The sequence below is a fragment of the Oncorhynchus mykiss genome, chromosome 13 (genome assembly GCF_013265735.2).
Source record: "Oncorhynchus mykiss isolate Arlee chromosome 13, USDA_OmykA_1.1, whole genome shotgun sequence".
Taxonomy (NCBI): domain Eukaryota; kingdom Metazoa; phylum Chordata; class Actinopteri; order Salmoniformes; family Salmonidae; genus Oncorhynchus; species Oncorhynchus mykiss.
In genome coordinates this window covers 33,310,548-33,334,626 of record NC_048577.1, presented here as the reverse complement: position 1 = coordinate 33,334,626, position 24,079 = coordinate 33,310,548, and the positions used below count along the sequence as shown (strand labels likewise).

Sequence of the window (24,079 nt, the reverse complement as noted above, 5' to 3'; positions counted from 1 at the left end):
GGTGACTTGACTTGATTAACAGGTCTATACGTCTTATTATTTTACTTTTTAATTTACATTTGTGAATGGGAAATTAGTTCCAGCCTATAATTCAGAAAAATGTCATATTCTTTTTTTTTTTTCTTTTTTTTAATTCAATAGCCTGATGTGAACGGTCACGCTGCGGACAATAGGCTGTAATTGAAAATAGCTATATGCGCTCTACAAAACAGTCGCACATCCAAAAACAATGCAGGGGACGTTCGCACGTGCAGCTGTGTTGACATCATGGCAAGCCCAAGACGGAAACAACCTTATGGCATTTTCAGTGACGTTCATGTAGGGCTATATTACCCAGAAAAAAAATTTATGTACATCATTTCACAACTCTAGTTGTAGCAATTCGACATGTTATGTATGCTACTCTCTGAGCAGATATATACTAAGGAAATCAGGTTGGGTTACCTAATGCTTAGTTCCTATTTTATTTCCTCAGAACAATTGAAGACTAATATCCCCGTTTGTAAAATCCTTATTTGCGCAAGTAAATTAGTCTTACTTCAGGATTTGGCCATTGCGCAATGACATCAAGCCCACGCACATCTTAATTGCAAGGTATGCTCACTTGTTCTCTTGACTACAAATCCCTTTCTTAGGTAATAACTGACCTCATTCCCAGGGTCTTAATTAAGCAATAAGGCCCGAGGAGGTGTGCTATATGACCAATATCCGTGTTAACAGTCCTTAGCGGTGGTATATTGGCCATATATCACAACCCCCCGAGGTGCCATATTGCTAATATAAACTGGTTACCAACATAATTACAGCAATCAAAAATACATGTTTCGCCATACCCACGGTATATGGTCTGATATACCACGACTGTCAGCCAATCAGAATTTAGGAATCGAACCACCCAGTTTATAATGTACCATTTATCATGCCGTTTGTGAATAGCTCATATCGTTTCCAGAATTGGCATATAAGCGAGTTTTGATTGCATAAATTATTTTCTAATGTAGGATTTTTTCCCCTCCATTTGTTGTGCCTACCAGTAATGCTAGACTCTTGAATATAGAATGTATCATTATGGCTGACCCCCGTGTTCAAGAGCACATGGTGCCGCGCGGTGAAGCACCGCTTTCCATTAATTTTCATGGGGAATGCCAACTAGGTTGCGGTACATTGCCGCGTGCCGCTTACGCCGCCCATTGTGACTCGCTTGTGGGCGTGGTGGCAGCGTATGACAGCAGCAAGTTCGATTGTGCGTCAAGAATTCTGCATAGCATGTCTGTATGAAGATTAAAACATTTTAAAAAGTTTGTATGAAGGTCTGGCTATTAAATGGGTAAATATTTCAATAGTAATATCCTCTAAAACACTCTGGTGACAAACAAACTTGTCCACAAGGCTGGGAGAACATATTCAAGTAAATACATTTCGAAAATGTAAAATAAACCTAACTAGCTACAGTGCAGGCTAACTCAAATGAGCTGCTAAATGGGCTAGCTAGTTATCTAGCCAACTTCACATAGTGTATAGATAGGTAGCTGGTGATATTTAATTCAGTTAGCTAGCTATCTTTATGTATTTATCACTGTAAAAATCAAACTCCAACTGCATTTGTAGGTAGCTAACAGCCATGGAGGAGGGTGAAAGGATAATAGCCCCAACTGTCAAAGTGAGAGAGTAGGCTATTCCGGATAGGGCAGGCACTTTTGTGTAGTTCCTGTCCCTAGAAGTATGGACGGAGATAATAGTAACATACTATTCAGTGCAGTGTAATTTGAGTATAATGAAGACTGTTGTGAGGTTTTCTCTTCGGATAAAGAGAGCTATGAAAGTCTGTCGGCGTATGTAGAGGTCCCAATGAAGAGCAGCGGTTCTCAGTCCTGGTCCTGGGAACTCAAAGGGGTGGCCGTTTTTGTTTTTGCCTTAGCACTGCGCAGCTGATTCAAATGATCAACTCATCATCAAGCTTCAAGTGATATTTATGTATTCATTTGTGACGCTATCCTTGATATGATCCTGTTAATGTCACATGCTACACATACATACAGTTGAAGTAGGAAGTCTACAAACACTTAGGTGGGAGTCATTAAAACTCGTTTTTCAACCACTCCACAATTTTCTTGTTAACAAACTATAGTTTTGGCAAGTCGGTTAGGACATCTACTTTGTGCATGACACAAGTAATTTCTCCAACAATTGTTTACAGAGAGATTATTTCACGTATAATTCACTGTGTCACAATTCCAGTGGGTCAGAAGTTTACATACACTTAGTTATTTAAACTGAAACGGAACTAAAAAAGCGTCTGCGAGCAAGAAGACCTACCAGCTCTGTCAGGAGGAATGGGCCAAAATTCACCCACCTTATTGTGGGAAGCTTGTGGAAGGCTACCCGAAACGTTTGACCCAAGTTAAACAATTTCAAGGCAATGCTACCAAGTACTAATTGAGTGTATGTAAACTTCTGACCCACTGGGAATGTGATGAAAGAAATAAAAGCTGAAATAAATCATTCTCTCTACTATTATTCTGACATTTCACATTTTTATAATAAAGTGGTGATCCTGACCTAAGACAGGGAATTTTTACTAGGATTAAATGTCAGGAATTGTGGAAAAACAGAGTTTTTAAATGTATTTGGCTAAGGTGTATGTAAACTTCCGACTTCAACTGTGTGTGCCCATGCATCTATCAATCCAATGTTATCATACTTTATTATAAGGGATATTATACTTTAGTAATCCACAATGACCTGGTGATGTAAAAGTCTAATAATTACATTATCTTCCATATTCCTACAGTTACCTTGTAACTGGAGATTCCTTCAAAACGATTGCCTACAGTTAATGGACACTGCAAGGTTGGGTGACCAGGGCCATCTGGGACTGCCTCCAGGAGGAATTCAGGCGTGTGAAGGCTACCTGTGTTCTGCATAACTTCCTGAGGATGGACACAAGGACAAGGAGGGGATCTGCAGCTCGCCGCCGTGTGCCAGAGGAGAAGTCTGCTGCTCTGCAGGATGTTTCAAGGATGGGGTCCAACAACACAGCAAGGGAAGCGATCCGTGTGCGGTAGATATTCACCTCCTACTTCTTCGAAGAGGGTGCTGTTCCATGGCAACACCATAGACTACACTATGCACAACCAAAGGCTTTTTTAAGTCATCCACATTGCAATAAGAGTATTATTCCATTTACTTAGCTATGTCAACTGCAGTTATTCAATTCCTAGTTTCTCTTCATTTGATTTCTACTTCTCAGGTGAGGGTGCTGTTTAAGTAAGGGTGTGATGTCTGTGCAAAAACAACAGACTATTTCAAGTCACCCATACTGAAAGAATGTGGAACAATTAGACACCCTATAACCCACACCTAAACACTCATGTATCAATCTGATTGATGGATTGTGTTGTGCAGTAATCAGGCTCAGGATTACAACTGTGGCTCCTTCCACCGTCAAAGAATAGGCAAGAGGGCCAACCATGGAGAATAGTAAGACACTTCATTATTTCTATAACCACGCTATATTGTTTGTCCTTGTGTGTCCGTTCGCGTTTTTCAGTATTAAGTACTCTGCAGCCACTTAGTGTGGACACCAGGTGAGGACACACAGATTCCTGTTGAACACCTTCTTTAACTACCCTATTTTCTCAATAACAGTCTCTCTCCTTCAATCTTTTCAGTCTCCTGAGGGAGAATAGGTTTGGTCTGCTTGGACCATGTTAGTTTGTTGATGTGGACGCCAAGGAACTTGAAGCTCTCAACCTGCTCCACTACAGCCCTGTCGATGAGAATGGGGGTGTGCTCGGTCCTCCTTTTCCTGTAGTCCACAATCATCTCCTTTGTCTTGAACACGTTGAGGGAGAGGTTGTTGTCCTTCCACCACATGGTCAGGTCTCTTACCTCCCCCCTATAGGCTGTCTCATCGTTGTCTGTGTTCAGGCCTACCACTTCTGTCATCAGCGCACTTAATGATGGTGGTGGAGTCGTGCCTGGCCGTGCAGTGAACAGGGAGTACAGAAGGGGACTGAGCACGCACCCCTGAGGTGCCCCCTTGTTAAGGATCAGCGTGGTGGATGTGTTGTTACCTACCCTTACCACCTGGGGGCAGCCTGTCAGGAAGTCCAGGATCCAGTTGCAGAGGGAGATGTTTAGTCTCAGGGTCCTTAGCTTGGTGATGAGCTTTGAGGGCACTATGGTGTTGAACGCTGAGCTGTAGTCAATGAATAGCATTCTCACATAGGGGTTTCTTTTGTCCAGGTGGGAAAGGGCAGTGTGGAGTGCAATAGAGATTGCGTCATCTGTGGATCTGTTCGTGCGGTATGCAAATTGGAGTAGGTCTAGGGTTTCTGGGATAATGGTGTCGATGTGAGCCATGACCAGCCTTTCATGGCTACAGACGTGAGTGCTACGGGTCATTAGTCATATAGGCAGGTTACCTTAGTGTTCTTGGGCACAGGGACTATTGTGGTCTACTTGAAGCATGTTGGTATTACATACTCAGACAGGGAGAGGTTGAAAATGTCAGTGAAGACACTTGCCAGTTGGTCAGCGCATGCTCGAAGTACATGTCCTGGTAATCCGTCTGGCCCAGCGGCCTTGTGAATGTTAACAGGTTTAAAAGTCTCTCACATCGGCTGCGGAGAGCGTGATCACAGTCTTCCGGAATAGCTGATGCTGTCACGCATGTTTAAGTGTTACTTGCCTGGAAGCGAGCATAGAAGTTATTTAGCTTGTCTGGTAGGCTCGTGTCACTGGGCAGCTCTCGGCTGCAATTCCCTTTGTAGTCTGTAATAGTTTGCAGGAACTTCTTTCAATGAAGTGTTTCACAGTCTCTGCTGGTTGAAATTAAGTCTCATTTGATGAAATACTACACCTATCCTGTGTTTATCAGATCAATGCAGATGAAGGAAATGAGTTTTCATTCTGTCTGTATATATGAATTAAAAATCAGCCTTTAATTAGTTAAATCCTGTTTCTAGTCTATTAGTTACAATGTGTAACCATTGATGTCTCAGGACCAAGATTGGTAAACACTGAAGTGTATAATTGTAATACAAACTCAGCAAAAAAAAGAAATGTCCCTTTTTCAGGACCCTGTCTTTCAAAGATCATTTGTAACCCCCCCCCCCAAAATAACTTCACAGATCTTCATTGTAAAGGGTTTAAACACTGTTTCCCATGCTTGTCCAATGAACCATAAACAATTCATGAACATGCACCTGTGGAATGGTCATTAAGACACGAACAGCTTACAGACGGTAGGCAATTAAGGTCAGCAGGCCCACAAGCGAAGGCAATTTACCGCTTGCTAGTGAACACGAGCCACGATCCCTAACAATGTCAATACATTTTGCCTAGAGCTTTAATATTACATTTTCACCGTAGCGAATGAGTAATCAAGTGCGATGCTCTAGAACCATCATTACCTTGCAATTGCCCCATTACTGTATGTCTATGTGTGTCCCAATAATCTATTCTCCCTCCTGAAGTATGACTCATTCACTAGTCTGCAGATATTGAAACGCACTGGATTGGTGTTGGCATGGGCATTGTTCACTTTGCAGGAAGTGACTGGTATAGGACTGCATTATGACTGGTTTATACAGTGCTGTCATAAAGTATTCAGAACACTTCCCCTTTCCCACATTTTATTACGCCTTACTCTATAATGGATTCAATTAAATGTTTCTCATCAATCTACACAAAATACCCCATAATGACAAAGTGAACAGGTAAAACATTTTTGCACATTTGTATGTACTTTTACAAATAAAAGGAAATACCTTATTTACTTAAGTATTCAGACCCTTTGTTATGGGACTCAAAATTGAGCTCAGCTGCATCCTGTTTCCAATGATCATCCTTGACATTTCTACAACTCGATTGGAGTCCACATGTGGTTAATTCAATTGATTGGACATGATTTGGAAAGGTCCCACAGATGAGAGCAAAAACCAAGTCATGAGGTGGAAGGAATTGTCCGTAGAGCTCTGAGACAGGATTGCGTCAAGGCACAGGTCTGGATACAACAAAAAAGTCTGCAGCATTGAAGGTTCCCAAGAACACAGTGATCTCCATTCTTTAATGGAAGAAGTTTGGAATCACCAAAACTCTTGCTGGCCGCCCAGCCAAACTGAGCAATTGGGGGAGAAGGGCCTTGGTCAGGGAGGTGACCAAGAACCCGATGGTCACTCTGACAGAGCTTCAGAGTTCCTCTGTGGAGATGGGAGAACCTTCCAGAAGGATAATCTCTGCAGCACTCCACCAATCAGGCCTTTATTGTAGAGTGGCCAGACGGACACCACTCCTCAGTAAAAGGCACATGACAGCCCGCTTAGTTTGCCAGAAGGCACCTAAAGGACTCTGACCATGAGAAACAAGATTCTCTGGTCAGATGAAACCAATATTAAACTCTTTGTCCTGAATGACAAGCAATATTTCTGGAGGAAACCTGGGACAATCCCTAAAGTGAAGCATGTTGGTGGCAGCATCATGTTGTGGGGATGTTTTTCAGAGGCAGGGATGGAAGACTTGTCAGGATCAAGGGAAAGATGAACAGAGCAAAGTACAGAGAGATCCTTGAAAACCTGCTCCAGAGCGCTCAGGACCTCAGACTGGGGCGATGGTTCGCCTTCCAACAGGACAAAAACCCTAAGCACACAGGAGAAGTCTCAATGTCCTTGAGTGGCCCAACCAGAGCCCGGACTTGACCACGATCAAACATCTCTGGAGACCTGAAAATAGCTGTGCAGCCAACACTCCTCATCCAACATGACAGATTGAGAGGATCTCCAGAGAATGTGAGAAACTCCCCAAATATAGCAGTGCCAAGAAGACTCCAGGTTGTAAGCACTGCCAAAGGCACTTCAACAAAGTACTGAGTAAAGGGTCTGAATATTTATGTAAATGTGGTATTTCAGTTATTTATACATTTGGCCAAATTTTCTAAACACCTGTTTTTGCTTGTCATTATATTGGGGAATTGTGTGTAGATTGAGGGGAAAAATATGATATTAACGTATCAATATGTGAGAAAAGTCATGGGGTCTGAATACTTTCTGAATGCACTATTATACCAGTCATTTCTTTTAAAATACATGAAGCTAATGGAACAAAAGAGATAATTGGGATGCACCCTATGAGGCAGGAGGAAGAGGGAGCTAAATGAAGAAATCAGAGGAAGGAACAGGAGCCGTGAACAATGAGGCAGAGACAAATCTAACTAGTTGAGCTCAACAGCACACAGTTCTAAAGAGGGACAACAATTTAATTTTGTTAAGGTATTTTGAAATACGAGTTTCCATATCTGCATTTTAGAAAGGGCTGCTGTCAAGATATTGAATTGCATTGCGCAGCAAAAATAACAACCAAGGAGCCAACATAAATTCCTGACAGAAAACCTTACAAGCTGCTCTGTGCCAAAAGGCTCTTAGTTTGCTAGACATTCACTGTACAAATGAGTGTTCCCCAAATTAGATTAAATTGACAAAGACTGGTTTTGCGTGCTGGCCTCAAACTCAATACAGATACACAAAATGCCTCTCCCAGCAAGTTGACAGTGACACGCAAAGTCTAAAAGCAGGGACAACGAGGACCAGTGGTAGGGTTGAATAGAGGTGTTCTTATTGTATGTTACAATGCTAACATACATATGTTATAAATGGCCTTGTGCCTGCAGAGAAATAAACAAAACAACTATTACAAGAGGGAGGAGGAAGAATAGAGGGGGGAGAGAAAGGGAAAAAAACAATAAGGCATCCTTGTACTCGTTCCTCTCAGAGGATCATGGGAAACTGTCATCGTCATCTTCCGCCATCTCCTTGGCGAACTCCAGGTCCTGCTGCTCCCGCTCTCTGCGCTCCTGAAATGCAAACACACACACTAAAGCTGCAGTATGTAACTTTTTGGGAGACCTGACCAAATTCCCATAGAAATGTGTTATAGATCTGTCATTCTCATTGAAAGCAAGTCTAAGCAGTATATCTGTTCTATGTGCCCTATTTCTATGCCTCCCATTCTTAGGTTTTGTGTCTTTTAAATTTAGTTTTGTACACCAGCTGAAAATATAATATTTTGGGTTATGGAAAAGATATTTCAGTGTTTTGATGGTACAATGAATCTCACAAACTGAAATTAGGCAAACTATTAGACTTAACAACCAGAAAATGGTGGAGTGATTTATGCATAGTGCATCTTTAAAATGATTAAGTTTGCAAATAGCTAACATTTAAGAATGACAGTTAGCATTTAGTCTGAAATTCTAGTCCCAAATATAACATTACAAAGCTAGTTAACACTGCCCCCTTGTGGTCACAACAGTGAAATACAGCATACTGGTAGTTCAGCAGCACAGATAAAGAACAATTTCATATTATCTCCTACAAAAGAACCCTCACGACAGTCAATTTCAGGGGCTAATACAAGGAGTAGTACAAAGTTGGTACACACCTCTGCTGATTCTAGGTCCTTGTTGTAAGCCTTGGGTGGAAACCTCATGGCCTTGACAGACATGTTGTGTATGTCCAGGCAGAAGGAGATCCTCTGGTGGAAGGCCAGCTGGGGCTCCCTGGTACCGTAGATGTCCATGGTCTCTTTAGACTGAACATAGCCCTTCTCATGGTTGATGCTGGCTTCGATCACTCCATCACGGATAGCCTGGAAAAGAGGGATGAGGTTGGGAGAAAGAAAATCAGTAAGAGACCGAGGTAGTTTTCCCTTGCCACCAGTGGCTTAGGACAGTTGACTGCATTTCATATTTATCACACACAAGTGATGTGCTTCTCTATTAATGCTCTTTAGGAAATCCTTGTATGAGCTGATGTAGAGCAGGCGGTGGGGATAAATCATGAGCTTAAGGTACAATACAATATACACACACTGAACAATATACACACACACACTGAACAAAAATGAAAAGGTCCCATGTTTCATAAGCACAAAAAGCTTATTTCACACAAATGTGTTTACATCCCTGTTATTGAGAATTTCTCCAGCCACATGACAGGTGTGACATTATAAAGAAGCTGATTAAACAGCATGATCATTGCACAGGTGCACAAAGCCACTGTGTCAAGTTAAGGGAGTGTACAATTGACATGCTGACTACAGGAATTTCCACCAGAGCTGTAATGTTAATTTCTCTACCATAAGCCACCTCCGACATTTTAGACAATTTGGCAGTACGTCCAACCGGCCGCACAACTGCAGACCACATGTAACCACGCCAGCCCAAGGACCTCCACATTCGGCTTCTTCACCTACTCAATCGTCCGAGACCAGCCACCCGGACAGCTGATGAAACTGTGGGTTTGCACAACCGAAGAATCTCTACACAAACAGTCTCAGGGAAGCTCATCTGCATGCACGTCATCCTCACCAGGGTCTTGACCTGACTGCAGATAAGCATCCTAACAGACTTCAGTGGATAATTGCTCATCTTCCATGGCCACTGGCACGCTGGAGAAGTGTGGTCTTGATGGATGAATCCAGGTTTCAACTAACGGGTAGATGGCGTGTATGGAGTCATGTGGGTGAGCGCTTTGCTGATGTCAACGTTGTGAACAGAGTGCCCCATGGGGTGGAGGGGTATGGGCAGGCATAAGCTATGGACAACGAACACAATTGGATTTTATCGATGGCAATTTGAATGCAGAGAGATACCGTGACGAGATCCTGAGGCCCATTGTTATGCCATTCATGCGCCACCATCACCTCATGTTTCATCATGACAATGCCATGTCGCAAGAATCTGTACACAATTCTTGGAAGCTGAAAATATCCCAGTTCTTCCTTGGGCTTCATACTCAGACATGTCACCCATTGAGCATGTTTGGGATGCTGTAGATCGACATGTATGACAGCGTGTTCCTGTTCCTGTCAAGATCCAGCAACTTCACACAGCCATTGAAGAGGAGTGGGAAAACATTCCACAATCAACAGCCTGATCAACCCTATGTGAAGGACATCTGACACGCTGCACGAGGCAAATGGTGGTCACACCAGATACCGACTGGTTTTCTGATAAACGCCCCCCTAGACCATATTGACCCCAATCTGGGCTCGGATCACGGTCCACCAACTGAGTATGGCTGTAGTATATCATGTTACCTTGGCCACTATGAACTCAGCATCCTCTGAACTGTCCAGCTGGAGCTTCTGAGCGATGTCTGCCAGGGATATACGTGAGTATGACAGGCTGATCATACGCACACCTACAGGGAGAGATGGTGTTAAATATCAACAAGTCATTCATTCACATGTTAAAAATGAAGAGCCATGACCAAAAACTGTTAAAGAGAAGAGGAAGCCATCTGAGAATGTGGAAGAAGAGCCCGAAGTGAAAGGCCTGGTCACTGACCTGTCTTGATGACATTGTGTCGCAGGCGGATGATCAAGGTATAGGTGCCGTCTGCCTGGAACTTCTCTCCAAACTGATCCAGAGCCTGGTTGAACTTGGCCAGGTTACCCGTCCTGACAGCTGTGTGGGAACAGAGACCAGGGTTCACATCTTACTCGCGCTTAAGACTCATTCTCATGACCCAGCTTGCCGGCAATTTACCCTGGGTGAGCAGGAAGTAGGGCGCTAGTGATCTCTTCAGAGGAGCCTGGCGGAACTGCAGCCTGTCTGGTATCTCCCCAAGCAACAGCTCCACCACAATCAGCAACTTGTGAACCTGATAGGGATAGAGAGAAGATGTGAACAACCTGAATTTTGTGGCATACGGTGGGCTATATTATTTGTTAAGCACTTAGAAATGCATCCCCTGAATTATTGAAATAGCATCAGCATGTGGGTCTTGGCAGATGAGATGTAGTCATTGTGTGCGTCTCAGTTGTTGTTCGTGTATGACGAGGAGAAATATATATATATTTTTTTAAACAAAATATTATTAAAACAAATATGAAATGCATCATCCCTTGTAAGAAATGTGCTGTACAAATAAAGTTGGATTGATTGACAGACAATATAGTCAGGCAACACACTATGTGAAATTTGAGTGACAACTTTAAAACCTTAACAATAGTTTCTCATTTTTAATAAGGTAGCCTAGGGCCAGTAACCAAAAGTTCTCTGGTTCAAATCCCTGTGACGACTAGGTGAAAAATCTCTCGATGTGCCCTTGAGCAAGGTTCTTAACCCTAATTGCTCCTGTAAGTCGCTCTGGATAAGAGTGCTAAAATACTAACGTAAGTGTGCGCAAAATGTAATAATTGCACACAAAACTGCATGCTGGGTGTACTAACTGTCTGTTTGAAGCCCACAGCTGTGTGTTGGGGGGCCTTCCTCAGGGCGTTGGTCAGGGTCCTCCTGGCCTCTGTGTACTCCAGCTGGATGGCCTTGATACGACCTGGAGGGTTGAAGGAGAGAATGATCTGAGTGGAAAAGCAGCAAACTAAGCCACAACTACAAATTCATTCATATTCTGAGGCAGTTTCTTATGGTCACTTGAAAACCTGTAGAGGCCTGATAAACGTAATTCAATTGAATGTGATTAAACTAAACTTCTGATGTCTTACTAGTAAAATGTATACAGTTCCATCACAGGTGACATCTTATGTCAACAGAAATTGGTATGCTTAGGGCTCCTTCCCAGTCCCTCTCCTTCCCAGTCCCTCTCCTTCCCAGTCCCTCTCCTTCCCAGTCCCTCTCCTTCCCAGTCCCTCTCACCTGTGTAGTAGAGGTAGCGGGCCCACTCGTTGTTGTTGGCCAGCTCAGGGAAGACTGACTTGGACACCAGCTTCTCAGCCTGGTCGTACAGGTTGTACTGCAGGTAGTTCCTCAGCAGCAGGTTGAGCAGCGTGGCCTGGCCGTCGGCGTCGTGCCGCAAGGTGGCCGTCCTCAGGCGCGTGTGCAGGAAACTGAGAGAGAAGGGTTTTTAGTTTAAAATCGATCGAAGGCATTACATTTTAACCTGCATAGGTTCAAACTGGCCTACTGCCTTCTGAGACAACCTCCATCTTTCCCCACTATGTGTTTAAGTCAGAAAAAACAAAAACAGTCAGTGAAAGTGTTGGTGGGCTTACCTACGCACAGTGTCCAGCTGGTTGAGAAACTCGTAGACGCGGGAGTGGTAGTAGTAACACTTAGCGGCCACCAGGTCCAGAGCACGCCGGTTCTGAGGTCCGATCTTTTGCAAGAGCTCATCTGACACTTTCTGGGCCTACAGAGAGAAAAGTGAGAAGCTAACAACCAAGACAGGCAGTCGGGAATTAATCCAGACATTTCTTTCTAAGGACTACTGTGTGGTGAGCATTGTATATACCAAAGAGAATTCAGAGCTCAATCCAACATAAATATGTACTGTGCATGCATGAGAGCGAGAGACAGAGGTGCGAGAGCGAGTGAGTGTGTGAACTCCGTCAGCCCACCTCTGTGTAGCGTTTGTTGTTGGTGAGATAAACCAGCAGGAGCAGCTGCAGGTAGGCCTCCGCCTCAGGGATCAGGGGGGTGGCAGCTGCCTTCCCCGTACGGGGCCTGAACTGGACATCTCCCTCGGTGTCCATGGGCTGGATGGATGCAAGAGATGGAGGGGAGAGGGTGTGGGTAGAGGAGGGAAAAGGAAAGACAGAAGCGGACAGAAAGGGACCAAAGGAGTCAAGTGGGCAAAAGGAGACAGAGATAAAGGCAATGAGTAATAGTTCATAGTCAAGGTTTCTCAGCAATAGAAGTAGTAATAGTAGTACCAGTCTTTTCTATCTGCACTAATCATACCTCCTCTAGGAAGCTGAGTAGGAACTCTTTGCCAGCGGCGTTGGAGGTGTAGAAGCCAGACACAGCCTTGTGCAGCACGTTGGGGTTGAGGCGGCGGCTGGTGGAGGGCAGGGCACGCAGGGCCCTCAGCACAAAGCGAGGCTCCTTGCCCGACACAGCCTTCTCTATCTGCTTCACATGCTCCTTGATGTCTGCAACGGGAGTTGGAGGAGTAAGGTCATAAGGAGAGACTTATGGAAGAGTGATTAAAAACAAACAATCTGACAGCTAATGTCAGTTCTTTCACTCAATTCAAAAGTGAAAAGATTTGTAAATACAATGACCTGTCAAGCTAGGTAGCTACAATTGGATACACAAAACTATAAAAGTACTGCTTTGACAGGTTACGGCAGTAAAGTGATTTCCAACTGACACAAATTGAAGTTAACATTGCTAGCAAACTGATTAACTAGCTAGCTGGCTAGCTATGACTAGGGGATTTCGTTGTTAGGCACCCAGATAGCTAGCTAGCTAACGTTAGCTACCTAGCTTGTTACTAATATAGCGAGTGAATTAAAAGTCAGACCAACGTTAAACGCAGTTAGCCTGTTACTATATGTTGACTAACTAGGTCAGCTAACTACATTCTCTAACGATAGTTACACGTCAAAGTGTTGCCAATTTAAACAGGCAAATTAGCTAGCTAGTTACATAGACTAACAGCAGCTTGCTAACTAACATTCGGTACAGTGACGTTAGCAAGGTAGCAAAAACCCGAAGCAGTTGCAACATTCCGTATCTGACATTGAGTTTGAATGTATCCTTTCCAGTGTTTGTGTTAAACCGCAGCTAACCACCTAGCTAGCTACCTTCAAGTGTGAGGGTATCAAGTTCTTTGGGTTTCTTTTCTGCAGTGGCCGAGTCCTCCTCCGGCATCTCCACATCCTGCGGCTCGGGGCCCGCATCCTTCTGTTTCTCAGCCTTGGAGTCCTTGGGTTTCTCGCGTCTCTTGGCTGTTGTCTCTTTCATACTGTCTGAAATCAAATATGCAAGTTTTAAAAAATGAATATAAAAACGTACCTATCAATAAGCCAGGTCAAAATAAACCAGGTATAATTCGCAGTTAGTTATTTGACTCCATTCAACACTTACATTCGTCTCGTCGGCAGAATGACTGGCAACTATTGCGAGACGCAAAGGATTATGGAGACATACCATACTAGTTGATGCTGATAATATCGAGCAGTCAAAAGTAATAGATAGCTGCATAAAGTGATCATTTTCACTGTAACGCTACTTTTAGTACGAATTGTTGTTTGATGTAGATATAAAACAGGGTGATCTGGCAATAACAATACTTTTCTTAATCCAATTTAAAGAAATATTGAATTTGTTTCGGGCTCCACTCATCTACCTTAATAATCCAAACCATTTATGGCGAGTTTTGATCAAATAAAATATGTATTGTAGGCCTATTGTGCTTTGACAGAGTTGTAGCCCGTGTTGTCATTTATATGACGTCCATTTCTCGCATTGACACATATATACTGAACAAAAACATAAACGCAACATGAAACAATTTCAAATATTTTACAAAGTTACGGTTCATAGAAGGAAATCAGACAATTTAAATAAATTCATTAGGCTCTAATCTATGGATTTCAAGATTGGGCAAGGGCACAGCCATGGGTGGCCTGTGAAGGCATAGGCCCACCCACTTGGGAGCCAGGTCCACCCACTGGGGAGCATGGCCCAGCCAATCAGAATGATTATTTTTCCCCACAGAAGGGTTTTATTACAGACAGAAATACTCCTCAGCACCAGAGAGAAATAAGCATTTTGTGTGTATGGAATATTTCCGGTCTCTTTTATTTCAGCTCATGAAAAATGGGACCAACACTTTGCATGTTGCATTTATATTTTAGCTCAGTATACATCCTTAGTGGGATAATTTACTTTGTGAGCCAATCCACTTTCAACATTTAGGCGCACGCTTAGGCGCACACATACAGTAATTAAACTGATTGCAATTTCAACATTATTTCTTTGATAATCTGAACACTATGATGATCCCACTGAAAATTCCATGCATGCCACACAGATTTACTGTAAAGATACCAAAACCAAAGGCAAGAGATGTGTCATAAAGTTATATAATCACAACTCCCTTGACAGTCTTGAAAGAGAAAAGGGAAAGGATAGAGAATAGGGAATGTTTTCACAAGGAGGTAAACATGAATGAGCCATTACCATGGACATGGCGAAAGTGCTGGCATGTCAACAGAGTGATGAGAGACACATTAAAGGCTGGGAGGATGGTGGGGGAGGTAGTGGAGGGGGGATGCAGCGATCCCGTCCCATGCTGTGCCATCTCCGGCCACCATGGGGCTCTCTCTCTCTCCAATAAGAAGGGGACATGCGATCTCACACAGACGGTTAACAAACCAAAGCCTGTTCCACCCACACGAGCCCAGAGTGGCATTCGGGACAACATGAATGTTGTGGGTGGTGAATGTGAAGTATTTGTGTGTGTACCTAAACGGACTGCAGAAGGGGAGACCCACTTCCTGTTCAATAATATGAGCATATGTCACTTATGGACTCTGCATTATTCAATTGTTGGCATTGTTTTCCCTCGCATGTCTTTCGGACGGTCTTTCGTAATTTGTCCATTTGATAATAATTGTGAACCCTTGTAACGAATAACCATATATGTGCATTTGGAAAAATCAGATAGTATTAAATATTTGTATTGGGAATGTGTGTACAACATCAAGTGCCATTAATGAAAGATAATGTCATCACACTTTTCAGTTTCAATTATACTTGCTAGTTTGATTGAATAATGTTTTCCATATTGTAGTAATGATTCATGAAGTCTCCTTTTTTTCAAAACACACATTGTTTTTGTCTGTATAATTAATGAGCCATCTTCTCCTCTAATAACGCATTTGTTTTTAAAGCAACATGTAAAGTGCTGGTCCCATGAGCTTAATATATATTATATTATGTGGATATATTGAAGCAACATCTCAAGACATCAGTTAAAGCTTGATCACAAATGGGTCTTCCAAATGGACAATGACCCCAAGCATACTTCCAAAGTTGTGGCAAAATGGCTTAAGGACAACAAAGTCAAGGTATTGGAGTGGCCATCACAAAGCCCTGACCTCAATCTCATAGAAAAATTGTGGGCAGAACTGAAAAAAGCGTGTTCGAGCAAGGAGACCTTACAAACCTGACTCAGTTACACACTCAGTTACACTCAGTTACCCCATTTATTGTGGGAAGCTTGTGGAAGGCTACCCGAAACATTTGACCCAAGTTTAACAATTTAAAGGCAATGCTACCAAATGCTAATTAAATGTATGTAAACTTCTGACCCACTGGGAATGTGATATGTGATGAAAGAGATAAAAGCTGAAATCACTCTCTACTATTATTCTAACATTTCACATTCTTAAAATAAATTGGTGATCCTAACTGACCTAAGACAGGGACTTTTTACTAGGATAATGTCAGGAATTGTGAAAAAATTGAGTTTAAATGTTTTTGTAAACTTCCGACTTCAACTGTATGTTGCAGGGTGGCAGTAGATGGGCCATCGCAGGAGGAAGTGGCCAACAAAAAAAGAAGAGTGAGGTGTGACATCTGCTATTCAAGTCAATGACAACAACAACTGAGGCAGGGACAGAGAATTAGAGACAAGGACAGAGAAAGGAGGATACCTAGTCATTTGTACAACTGAAATGTGGCTTTTGCATTGAACCCAATCCCTCTGAATCAGAGAGGTGCGGGGGGGGGGGCTGCCTTAATCAACATCCGCGGCACTCAGAGAACAGTGGGTTAACTGCCTTGCTCAGAACAACAGATTTGTACCTTGTCAGCTCGGGGATTCTATCCAGCAACCTTTCAGTTACTGGCCCAACGCTCTAACCACTAGGCTACCTGCCACCCCAGACAGGGATAGAGAAACAAGAGACAGGGACAGACAAAGATAGGACTGTTGACATGGAGTTTCAAGCTATAAATTGTCTGCTTTTGTACGCTTTGTGTCAATACAGCTTAATAAATGTTCCTATTTTCATTTTGTCACATGCATTCATTTTATACATCCATCAATGCACTGTACACAATGTTATGTTACATCAGTTGGGCTAAAGATGGTAATGCTTATTGCTAATAGCACACCTGCCTGATAATATGGGCCATGTATCGGCTGTGGTAAACGAGTAAGTGCTCTCTGTTTTAGACGGTGTCAACATAATTTTATTTTCACTAATTTTGGAGTAGAATGTCCTTTGAAAAGTCACCAAAAATGACTCTCATAGTCCTTCTACAAATGTTTTTTTTTCTCCATAATTCTTCAATATTCACCACCTAAACCCTAATATGTGAGAACTAACAATCACCTCAATAAAGGCTGGGCAGAGAGTGCAGCCCAATCTGAGCCGCTTTACCATACCGTCCATCATCCGGACGTTCCAAAACAAGAATAGGTAGGTCAAATGTCTGCAGTACGTATCTACTCTTACTGCTTGACAGTAGTACAACATAAAGCACAGTAAAGACTGTAGCTTCCGATACATACTGTAAGGGGAAACAATGTAACAAAATGTTTCATGTATGTATGTATGAAATAAGGAGCTATACTTCTTTGTACATGTTTATCTTGTATACTGTAGTGTTTACTGTACTGTATGCTATTTTGTTTTTGTAGAACTGAAAGACGACCCCCACGTGGTGGTAGAACGCATCTATTTACAGACATACAGGAGGCTGCCATTGTGTCAATGGTAGTTGAAAATAATGCCATGAGACTGAAATCCATCAACAGATTATTGAAAACCCTGCCATCTTCCATAACATCAGAGTGAGCTTATCAACCATTGTCCACATCCTTAAGAAACACCATCTTCGGAGGAAACAGAGCCCCATTTGAAAGGAATAAACGGTACGAAGTGAAGGATAAACGGTACAAATATGTGCAAGTAATGTACTAGTATTACACTCTTGAAACATTAGACTCAGTGATGTTGCCAATGAACTTTACCATACAGCAATTATTGTATTTTCCTGTCATTTCAGAGAATAATGGAATTGAATGCAAGTCCCATCCCCCAGGAACTCATATTCATAGATGTGGCTGGATTGAATTTAGCGAAGATGAGGAGAAGAGGAAGGAACATCATTGGTCAATGTGCCATTTAAAAATATATATATATATATATTTCACCTTTATTTTAACTAGGTAGGCCAGCTGAGAACAAGTTCTCATTTACAACTGCGACCTGGCCAAGATAAAGCAAAGCAGTGCGACACAAACAACAACACAGAGTTACACATGGAATAACCAAATATTCAGTCAATAACACAATAGAAAAATTCTATATACAGTGTGTGCAAAGGATGTAGGACAAGGGAGGTAAGGCAATAAATAGGCCATAGTGGCGAAATAAATTACAACATAATAATTAACACTGGACTGATAGATGTGCAGAAGATAAGTGTGCAAGTAAAGATACTGGGGTGCAAAGGAGCAAAATAAATAACAGTATGGGGATCAGGTAGTTGGATGGGATATTTACAGTTGCGCTATGTACAGGTGCAGTGATCTGTGAGCTGCTCTGACAGCTGGTGCTTAAAGTTAGTGAGGGAGATATGAGTCTCCAGCTTCAGTGATTTTTGCAGTTCGTTCCAGTCATTGGCAGTAGAGAACTGGAAGGAAAGGCAGCCAAAGGAGGAATTGGCTTTGTGGGTGACCAGTGAAATATGCCTGCTGGAGCGCGTGCTATGGGTGGGTGCTGCTATGGTGATCAGTGAGCTGAGATAAGACGGGGCTTTACCTAGCAAAGACTTGTAGATGACCTGGAGCCAGTGGGTTTGGCGACATACGTAGCGAGGGCCAGCCAATGAGAGCATACAGGTCACAGTAGTGGGTAGTATATAGGGCTTTGACAAAACGGATGGCACTGTGATAGACTGCATCCAATTTGCTGAGTAGAGAGTTGGAGGCTATTTTGAAATTGCCGAAATCGAGGATCAGTAGGATAGTCAGTTTTACTAGGGTATGTTTGGCAGCTTGAGTGAAGGAGGCTTTGTTGTGAATTAGGAAGCCAATTCTATATTACATTTTGGATTGGAGATGCTTAATGTGAGTCTGGAAGGAGAGTTTACAGTCTAACCAGACTTCTAGGTATTTGTAGTTGTCCACATATTCTAGTCAGCACCGTCCAGAGTAGTGATGCTGGACGGGCGGGCAGGTGTGGGCAGCAATCGGTTGAAGAGCATGCATTTAGTTTTACTTGCATTTAAGAGCAGTTGGAGGCAACGGAAGGAGAGTTGTATGGCATTGAAGCTCGTCTGGAGGTTAGTTAGCACAGTGCCCAAAGAAGGGCCAGAAGTATACAGAATGTTGTCGTCTGCGTAGAGGTGGATCAGTGAATCACCAGCAGCAAGAGCGACATCATTGATGTATACAGAGAAAAGAGTCGACCCGAGAATTGAACCCTGTGGCACCCCCATAGAGACTGCCAGAGGTCAGGACAACAGGACCTCCAATTGTACACACTGAATTCTTTCTGAGAAGTAGTTAGTGAACCAGGCAAGGCAGTCATTTGAGAAACCAAGGCTGTTGAATCTGCCGATAATAATGCGGTGATTGACGGTAGAGTAGATTCAAGACATAATGTACAGACAAAGGTATGGTAGGATGTGAGTACAGTGGAGGTAATCCTATGCATTGAGTGACGATGAGAGAGATGTTGTCTCTAGAAACATAATTTAAACTAGGCAAGGTCACCACATGCAAAATGGACGAGGCATATTGTCATTAAGGAGAGGCATGCGTAGCCGAGGGATCATAGGGGTCCAGTGAGTAGCTCGGCGGGCTGGAGACACGGCGATTCAGACAGCTAGCGGCCGGGGCTAGCAAGCTAGCAGAAGAGACTTAGAGGGACATCGTGACGGAAGAAGTCTGTTGGAGCCCCCTCGTGCTGTTATGTCAGCAGACCAGTCGTGATGGACCAGCAGGGCTCCGTGTTGTAAAAGGGGCGTCATTGAGGTACCTGGCCAGCGAAGGGGGAAATGCCACAATATGCGAGGCTATGAGCCACAACAGGGTCCTCCATTGCCATGCCACCCTTAGACCATACAACACTGCCCATCTCCTTAGTTTCCTGAACACCTTACATGACAACCTTTTTCAGCCAGAGCAGAGAGTGCCAGGTGATCCAGAGCAGCAAATGTATGTTCTAATTTCGAACAATGTGAGTTTCCATCGGGCTTCTCAGGTCCGCAACTGGCTCCATAACCATCTCCCACAATATTAGGCCGTCATTGTGAATAAGGATTAGTTCTTAACTGACTTGGCTAGTTAAAAAAAAAAAAAAAAAAAATAAATAAATATTGCCCATTTCTCAACCCCATTGAGGAGTTGTTTTCAGCATGGCAGTGCAAGGTGTATGATCACAAACCCCACAAACGTATGGCCCTTCTCCAGGCAATGGCCCGTGGTGACTTTCCAGCAGAGTCCAGTCTGGGGTGGATGCGTCATGCCAGAAGATATTTCCCCCGCTGTCTGGTCATGGAGAATATATCGCCTGTGATGTTAATGAAAAACTGGGGCTGGACTAAAACAACAGACATGACTGATTTTGTTTTCGCAGTGGTTTCTTGACTTCTGATTTTACTATATTTCTACAGTTGATCTATTCCGTACAATTGATCTAGTAAGCAGTACAGAAAAGGCATATTTTTATTCCTTTGCATATGCAAAATATATTTACTGTATTTTTGCATTTTTTTCTTATTTGAGTACACACAAACAATATACAATATAACAACAACATCTTAGTCTTTTCACTGAAATAGGTTCTGATAGTAAGTGGTGTTTTTAATATGTCACATTAGTGTGATCTCGGTTGTCGCTAAGTTAGATTCATGTGTGTGTATGTCTCATTTGTATGCAGAGTTTCATTTTGAGCAGGGAGGACATGATTATGATTGCTGTGTTTCATTTTGCAAGATGTCTGCGGGGGTTGGAGAAATTGGCTAACTGTTTATAGTTTTGAGTACCTGAGATGAAGTTTCAGAAAACTGGTCTTAACAGTTGGGAAAAACTGTAATATAAGAAATATGATATTTGATACTTAACCCTTGTGCTGTCTAAAGGGTAAAAAATGACCCACCACTTTGTTTAACAGCAGAGAAAACTCCCTAAATGATATTTTTTCAACTTGAACTTTGATGGCTTTTCCTAGAGTGACCCCAACATTAGAAAAAGTGAAACATCACCTTAGGGTCATTTTTGAGCCAGCAGTTATAAAATCATTTACACACCACAAAAACCACAAACACAAACACACACAAAAACACACACACACACACACACACAATGAGAAATTGAGATTATGTGTGCTACTGATTGAACTCAGCCAGCAGCCCCTGAAGAGGAAGATCACCATGGTTGGTACAGTTAGAAAGAACAAGCCTGAGCTCCCCCCTGCACTCCTCGCAACAAGGGGGAGAGAGGCCTTCTCATTAAAGTTTGCCTTCACCCCCACCAGCACTCTAGTTTCTTACCTCCCAAAGAGGAACAAGAATGTGGTCCTCCTGAGAACACTGCACAAAACGGCTGAGATCAGTGATCGTGAGGACAGGAAGCCAGCCATCATCCTGGACTACAACCACAACAAAGGAGGCGTGGACAACCTGGACAAGGTGATTGGAACTTACAGCTACAGGAGGATAACTCCCCGCTGGCCCATGTGGAACAAGATCAACCCTACCTGTACGCCTGATAAGCGGAACAAGAGGAGGCTGTTCCTGGAGCAGCTGGGAAAGGCACTTGTAAACCCACACATTGAAAGAAGGGAGCGCCTCCCACGCACAGCAGCCTCTGCAGCACTTGTGAAAGCTGTTCAGGGGGCTGAATCTTGTCCTGATCCACCTGAGACTGTAGCTGGGCCAGGCAAGAGGAGGAGATGCCAATTCTGTCCCCCAAAGAAGGACTGTAAAAACAAATACTATGTGCTGCACATGTGAGAAATACATCTGCAAAGTCCATGCACACACACTTACATACTGACCTAGATGTGCTAGTTAGAGTTGATTGATTTATGTTCTTCACGTTTTTGTTTTGTATCTATTATCTTATTCTTATTTATTGTTGTTGTTATTACAACTTGTGGGTGGTGGCAATGGTTAAAAATGGGGGAAGACGACTATTTTGTAGTTGAATTCCTTATTGTACAGTATATACGAATATATCACTATGTTGCCAATAAAATGCATTCAAAACTACTTTCTGCACATTTCTGCTACTTTCTTGAGCTATACAAGTGCTATCTCTTGTTTACACCTATGCAGTACCTTTAGCAATAATAATAATAATAATAATAAGCCTCTACTTTTGTGTTGTAATAAAAAATGAGTAGTGTCCAGTGATTGAAATGCAGTCTTTCTGCATTGTGAAAAGTGACAGGTTGTTTCTTCATGCAAAATAGATTTGGGGTTTAAAATTCAATTAAGCTGCTTTTAGGGGTTTAGTGGTTTAGGGGTTTAGTGTTTTAGTGAAGGCGGTTCATTTTTGACCCTTAGGACAAGGGGAGTATGCAGAATGTTAAGACTACATAAGGGTGAAGTATATTTTAGCAATTACATTTACTTTTGATACTTAAGTACATTTATAACCAAATACTTTTTAAAAACTTTTACTGAAGTAGTATTTTAATCAGTGACTTTCACTTTTACTTAAGTCATTTTCTATTAAAGTATCTTCACTTTTACTCGAGTACGATAGCTGGGTACTTTTTCCACCACTGTCGGTATCCAGATTGTCATACCTTCATACCGACCTTGTGCCATACCGGCACTGAAAAAACTCCACTGAGCCTTTGTAACTCAAAGTTTAGCAATGCTAACAAGTACATGTAAAAATCCAATAGAGAATGCTAACTAAATGCATTGGAAACGTTTAAAGTATTTGCAGGACAGACATCCCAGCTCATAACAAGTAACGAAAAAAATGCTACTCACAGTTTGTTGCACACACAAAACAAATATCTTGATCCAGGAGGGGATTCTCTGCTGTTACCATGCAAAGCTTGATCTTGGATCAGTGAGTGACTCACAAGGCTCCGGACTCTCGTTGTTGTGCTGGTAAACAATCACCACGTGACTGGGGACTACCGGTAAACTTCATAATGAAAAGTGATGTGATCGGGGAAATGAAGAACACAATCATCTAACGCAGTGGTTCCCAAGATTTGTAAAGCCTTGTTGGAAAATATGAATGGACTGTTGGAAATGTGAAGGAAAAAATGTAATAAACATTTTTTTTAAATACACATATATATATATATATATAAAATTATTTTATTTGAATGTTTATTACATTTTTTATTACGTTCATTTGTACAAACAATAGTACGCAAGTATAAACACCATCGGACCACGCAGCCGTCATACTACTCAGGAAGGAGACACGTTCTGTCTCCTAGAGATGAATGTACTTTGATGTGAAAAGTGCAGATCAATCCCAGAACAACAGCAAAGGATCTTGTGAAGATGCTGGAGGAAACAGGTACAAAAGTATCTATATCCACAGTGAAACGAGTCCTATATCGACATAACCTCAAAGGCTGCTCAGCAAGGAGCTGAGCTGCAAAACCTCCATAAAAAAGCCAGACTATGGTTTACAACTGCACATAGGGACAACGATTGTACTTTTTTGAGAAATGTCCTCTGGTCTGATGAAACAAAAATATAACCATTTGGCCATAATAACCATCGTTATGATAGGAGGAAAAAGGGGGAGGCTTGCAAGCCGAAGAACACCATTCCAACCGTGAAGCATGGGGTTGCAGCATCATGTTGTGGGGGTGCTTGGCTGCAGGAGGGACTGGTGCGCTTCACAAAATAGATGTTATCATGAGGTAGGAAAATGATGTGGATAAATTGAAGCAACATCTCAAGACATCAGTCAGGAAGTTAAAGCTTAGTCGCAAATGGGTCTTCCAAATGGACAATGACCCCAAACATACTTCCACAGTTGTGGCAAAGGACAACAAAGTCAAGGTATTGGAGTGGCCATCACAAAGGCCTGACCTCAATCCCATAGAAAAATTGTGGGCAGAATGTGCAAGCAAGGAGGCCTACAAACCTGACTCAGTTACACCAGCTGTCAGGAGGAATGGGCCAAAATTCACCCAACTTATTGTGGGAAGCTTGTGGAAGGCTACCCAAAACATTTGACCCAAGTTAAACAATTTAAAGGCAATGCTACCAAATACTAATTGAGTGTATGTAAACTTCTGACCCACTGGGAGTGTGATGAAAGAAATAAAAGCTGAAATATAGCATTCTCTCTACTATTATTCTGATATTTCACATTCT

The 24,079-nt window shown here is 42.5% G+C and overlaps 1 protein-coding gene and 1 long non-coding RNA gene across 3 annotated transcripts; one reads left to right on the top strand and one right to left on the bottom strand.

Annotated features, from left to right (window-relative positions):
- The first annotated feature begins 1,217 nt into the window (after window positions 1-1,217).
- Window positions 1,218-16,463, top strand: LOC110486151. The gene is made up of 3 exons (XR_002468038.2): window positions 1,218-1,327; window positions 2,792-3,061; window positions 16,268-16,463. It is a non-coding gene; the product is annotated as an uncharacterized LOC110486151 (long non-coding RNA).
- On the bottom strand, window positions 7,593-13,992 carry LOC110486150 (26S proteasome non-ATPase regulatory subunit 3). Of its 2 annotated transcripts, none has more exons than XM_021557539.2 (12): window positions 13,835-13,992; window positions 13,552-13,716; window positions 12,704-12,894; window positions 12,361-12,498; window positions 12,016-12,152; window positions 11,660-11,850; window positions 11,236-11,339; window positions 10,550-10,664; window positions 10,349-10,468; window positions 10,099-10,202; window positions 8,440-8,646; window positions 7,593-7,852 (listed from the first exon to the last, which is right to left on the bottom strand). In XM_021557539.2, exons 2-12 carry the CDS (start codon window positions 13,709-13,711, stop codon window positions 7,775-7,777), a joined length of 1,545 nt encoding a protein of 514 aa, XP_021413214.1. In that variant the 5' UTR covers window positions 13,712-13,716; window positions 13,835-13,992; the 3' UTR covers window positions 7,593-7,774. The 2 variants fall into 2 exon arrangements, with proteins under 2 accessions (XP_021413214.1, XP_021413215.1); XM_021557540.2 differs by having other exon boundaries at window positions 13,552-13,712; window positions 13,835-13,919.
- Window positions 16,464-24,079: the final 7,616 nt, after the last annotated feature.

Coding starts and splice junctions, on each gene's coding strand:
- LOC110486150 (XM_021557539.2), bottom strand. CDS start 13,711: ATGAAAGAGACAACAGCCAAGAGACGCGAGAAACCCAAGGACTCCAAG. Junction 10,203..10,348: donor ACACAATGTCATCAAGACAG/GTCAGTGACCAG, acceptor CTCTCCCTGTAG/GTGTGCGTATGATCAGCCTG. Junction 8,647..10,098: donor CTGAGTTCATAGTGGCCAAG/GTAACATGATAT, acceptor CCTCTTTTCCAG/GCTATCCGTGATGGAGTGAT.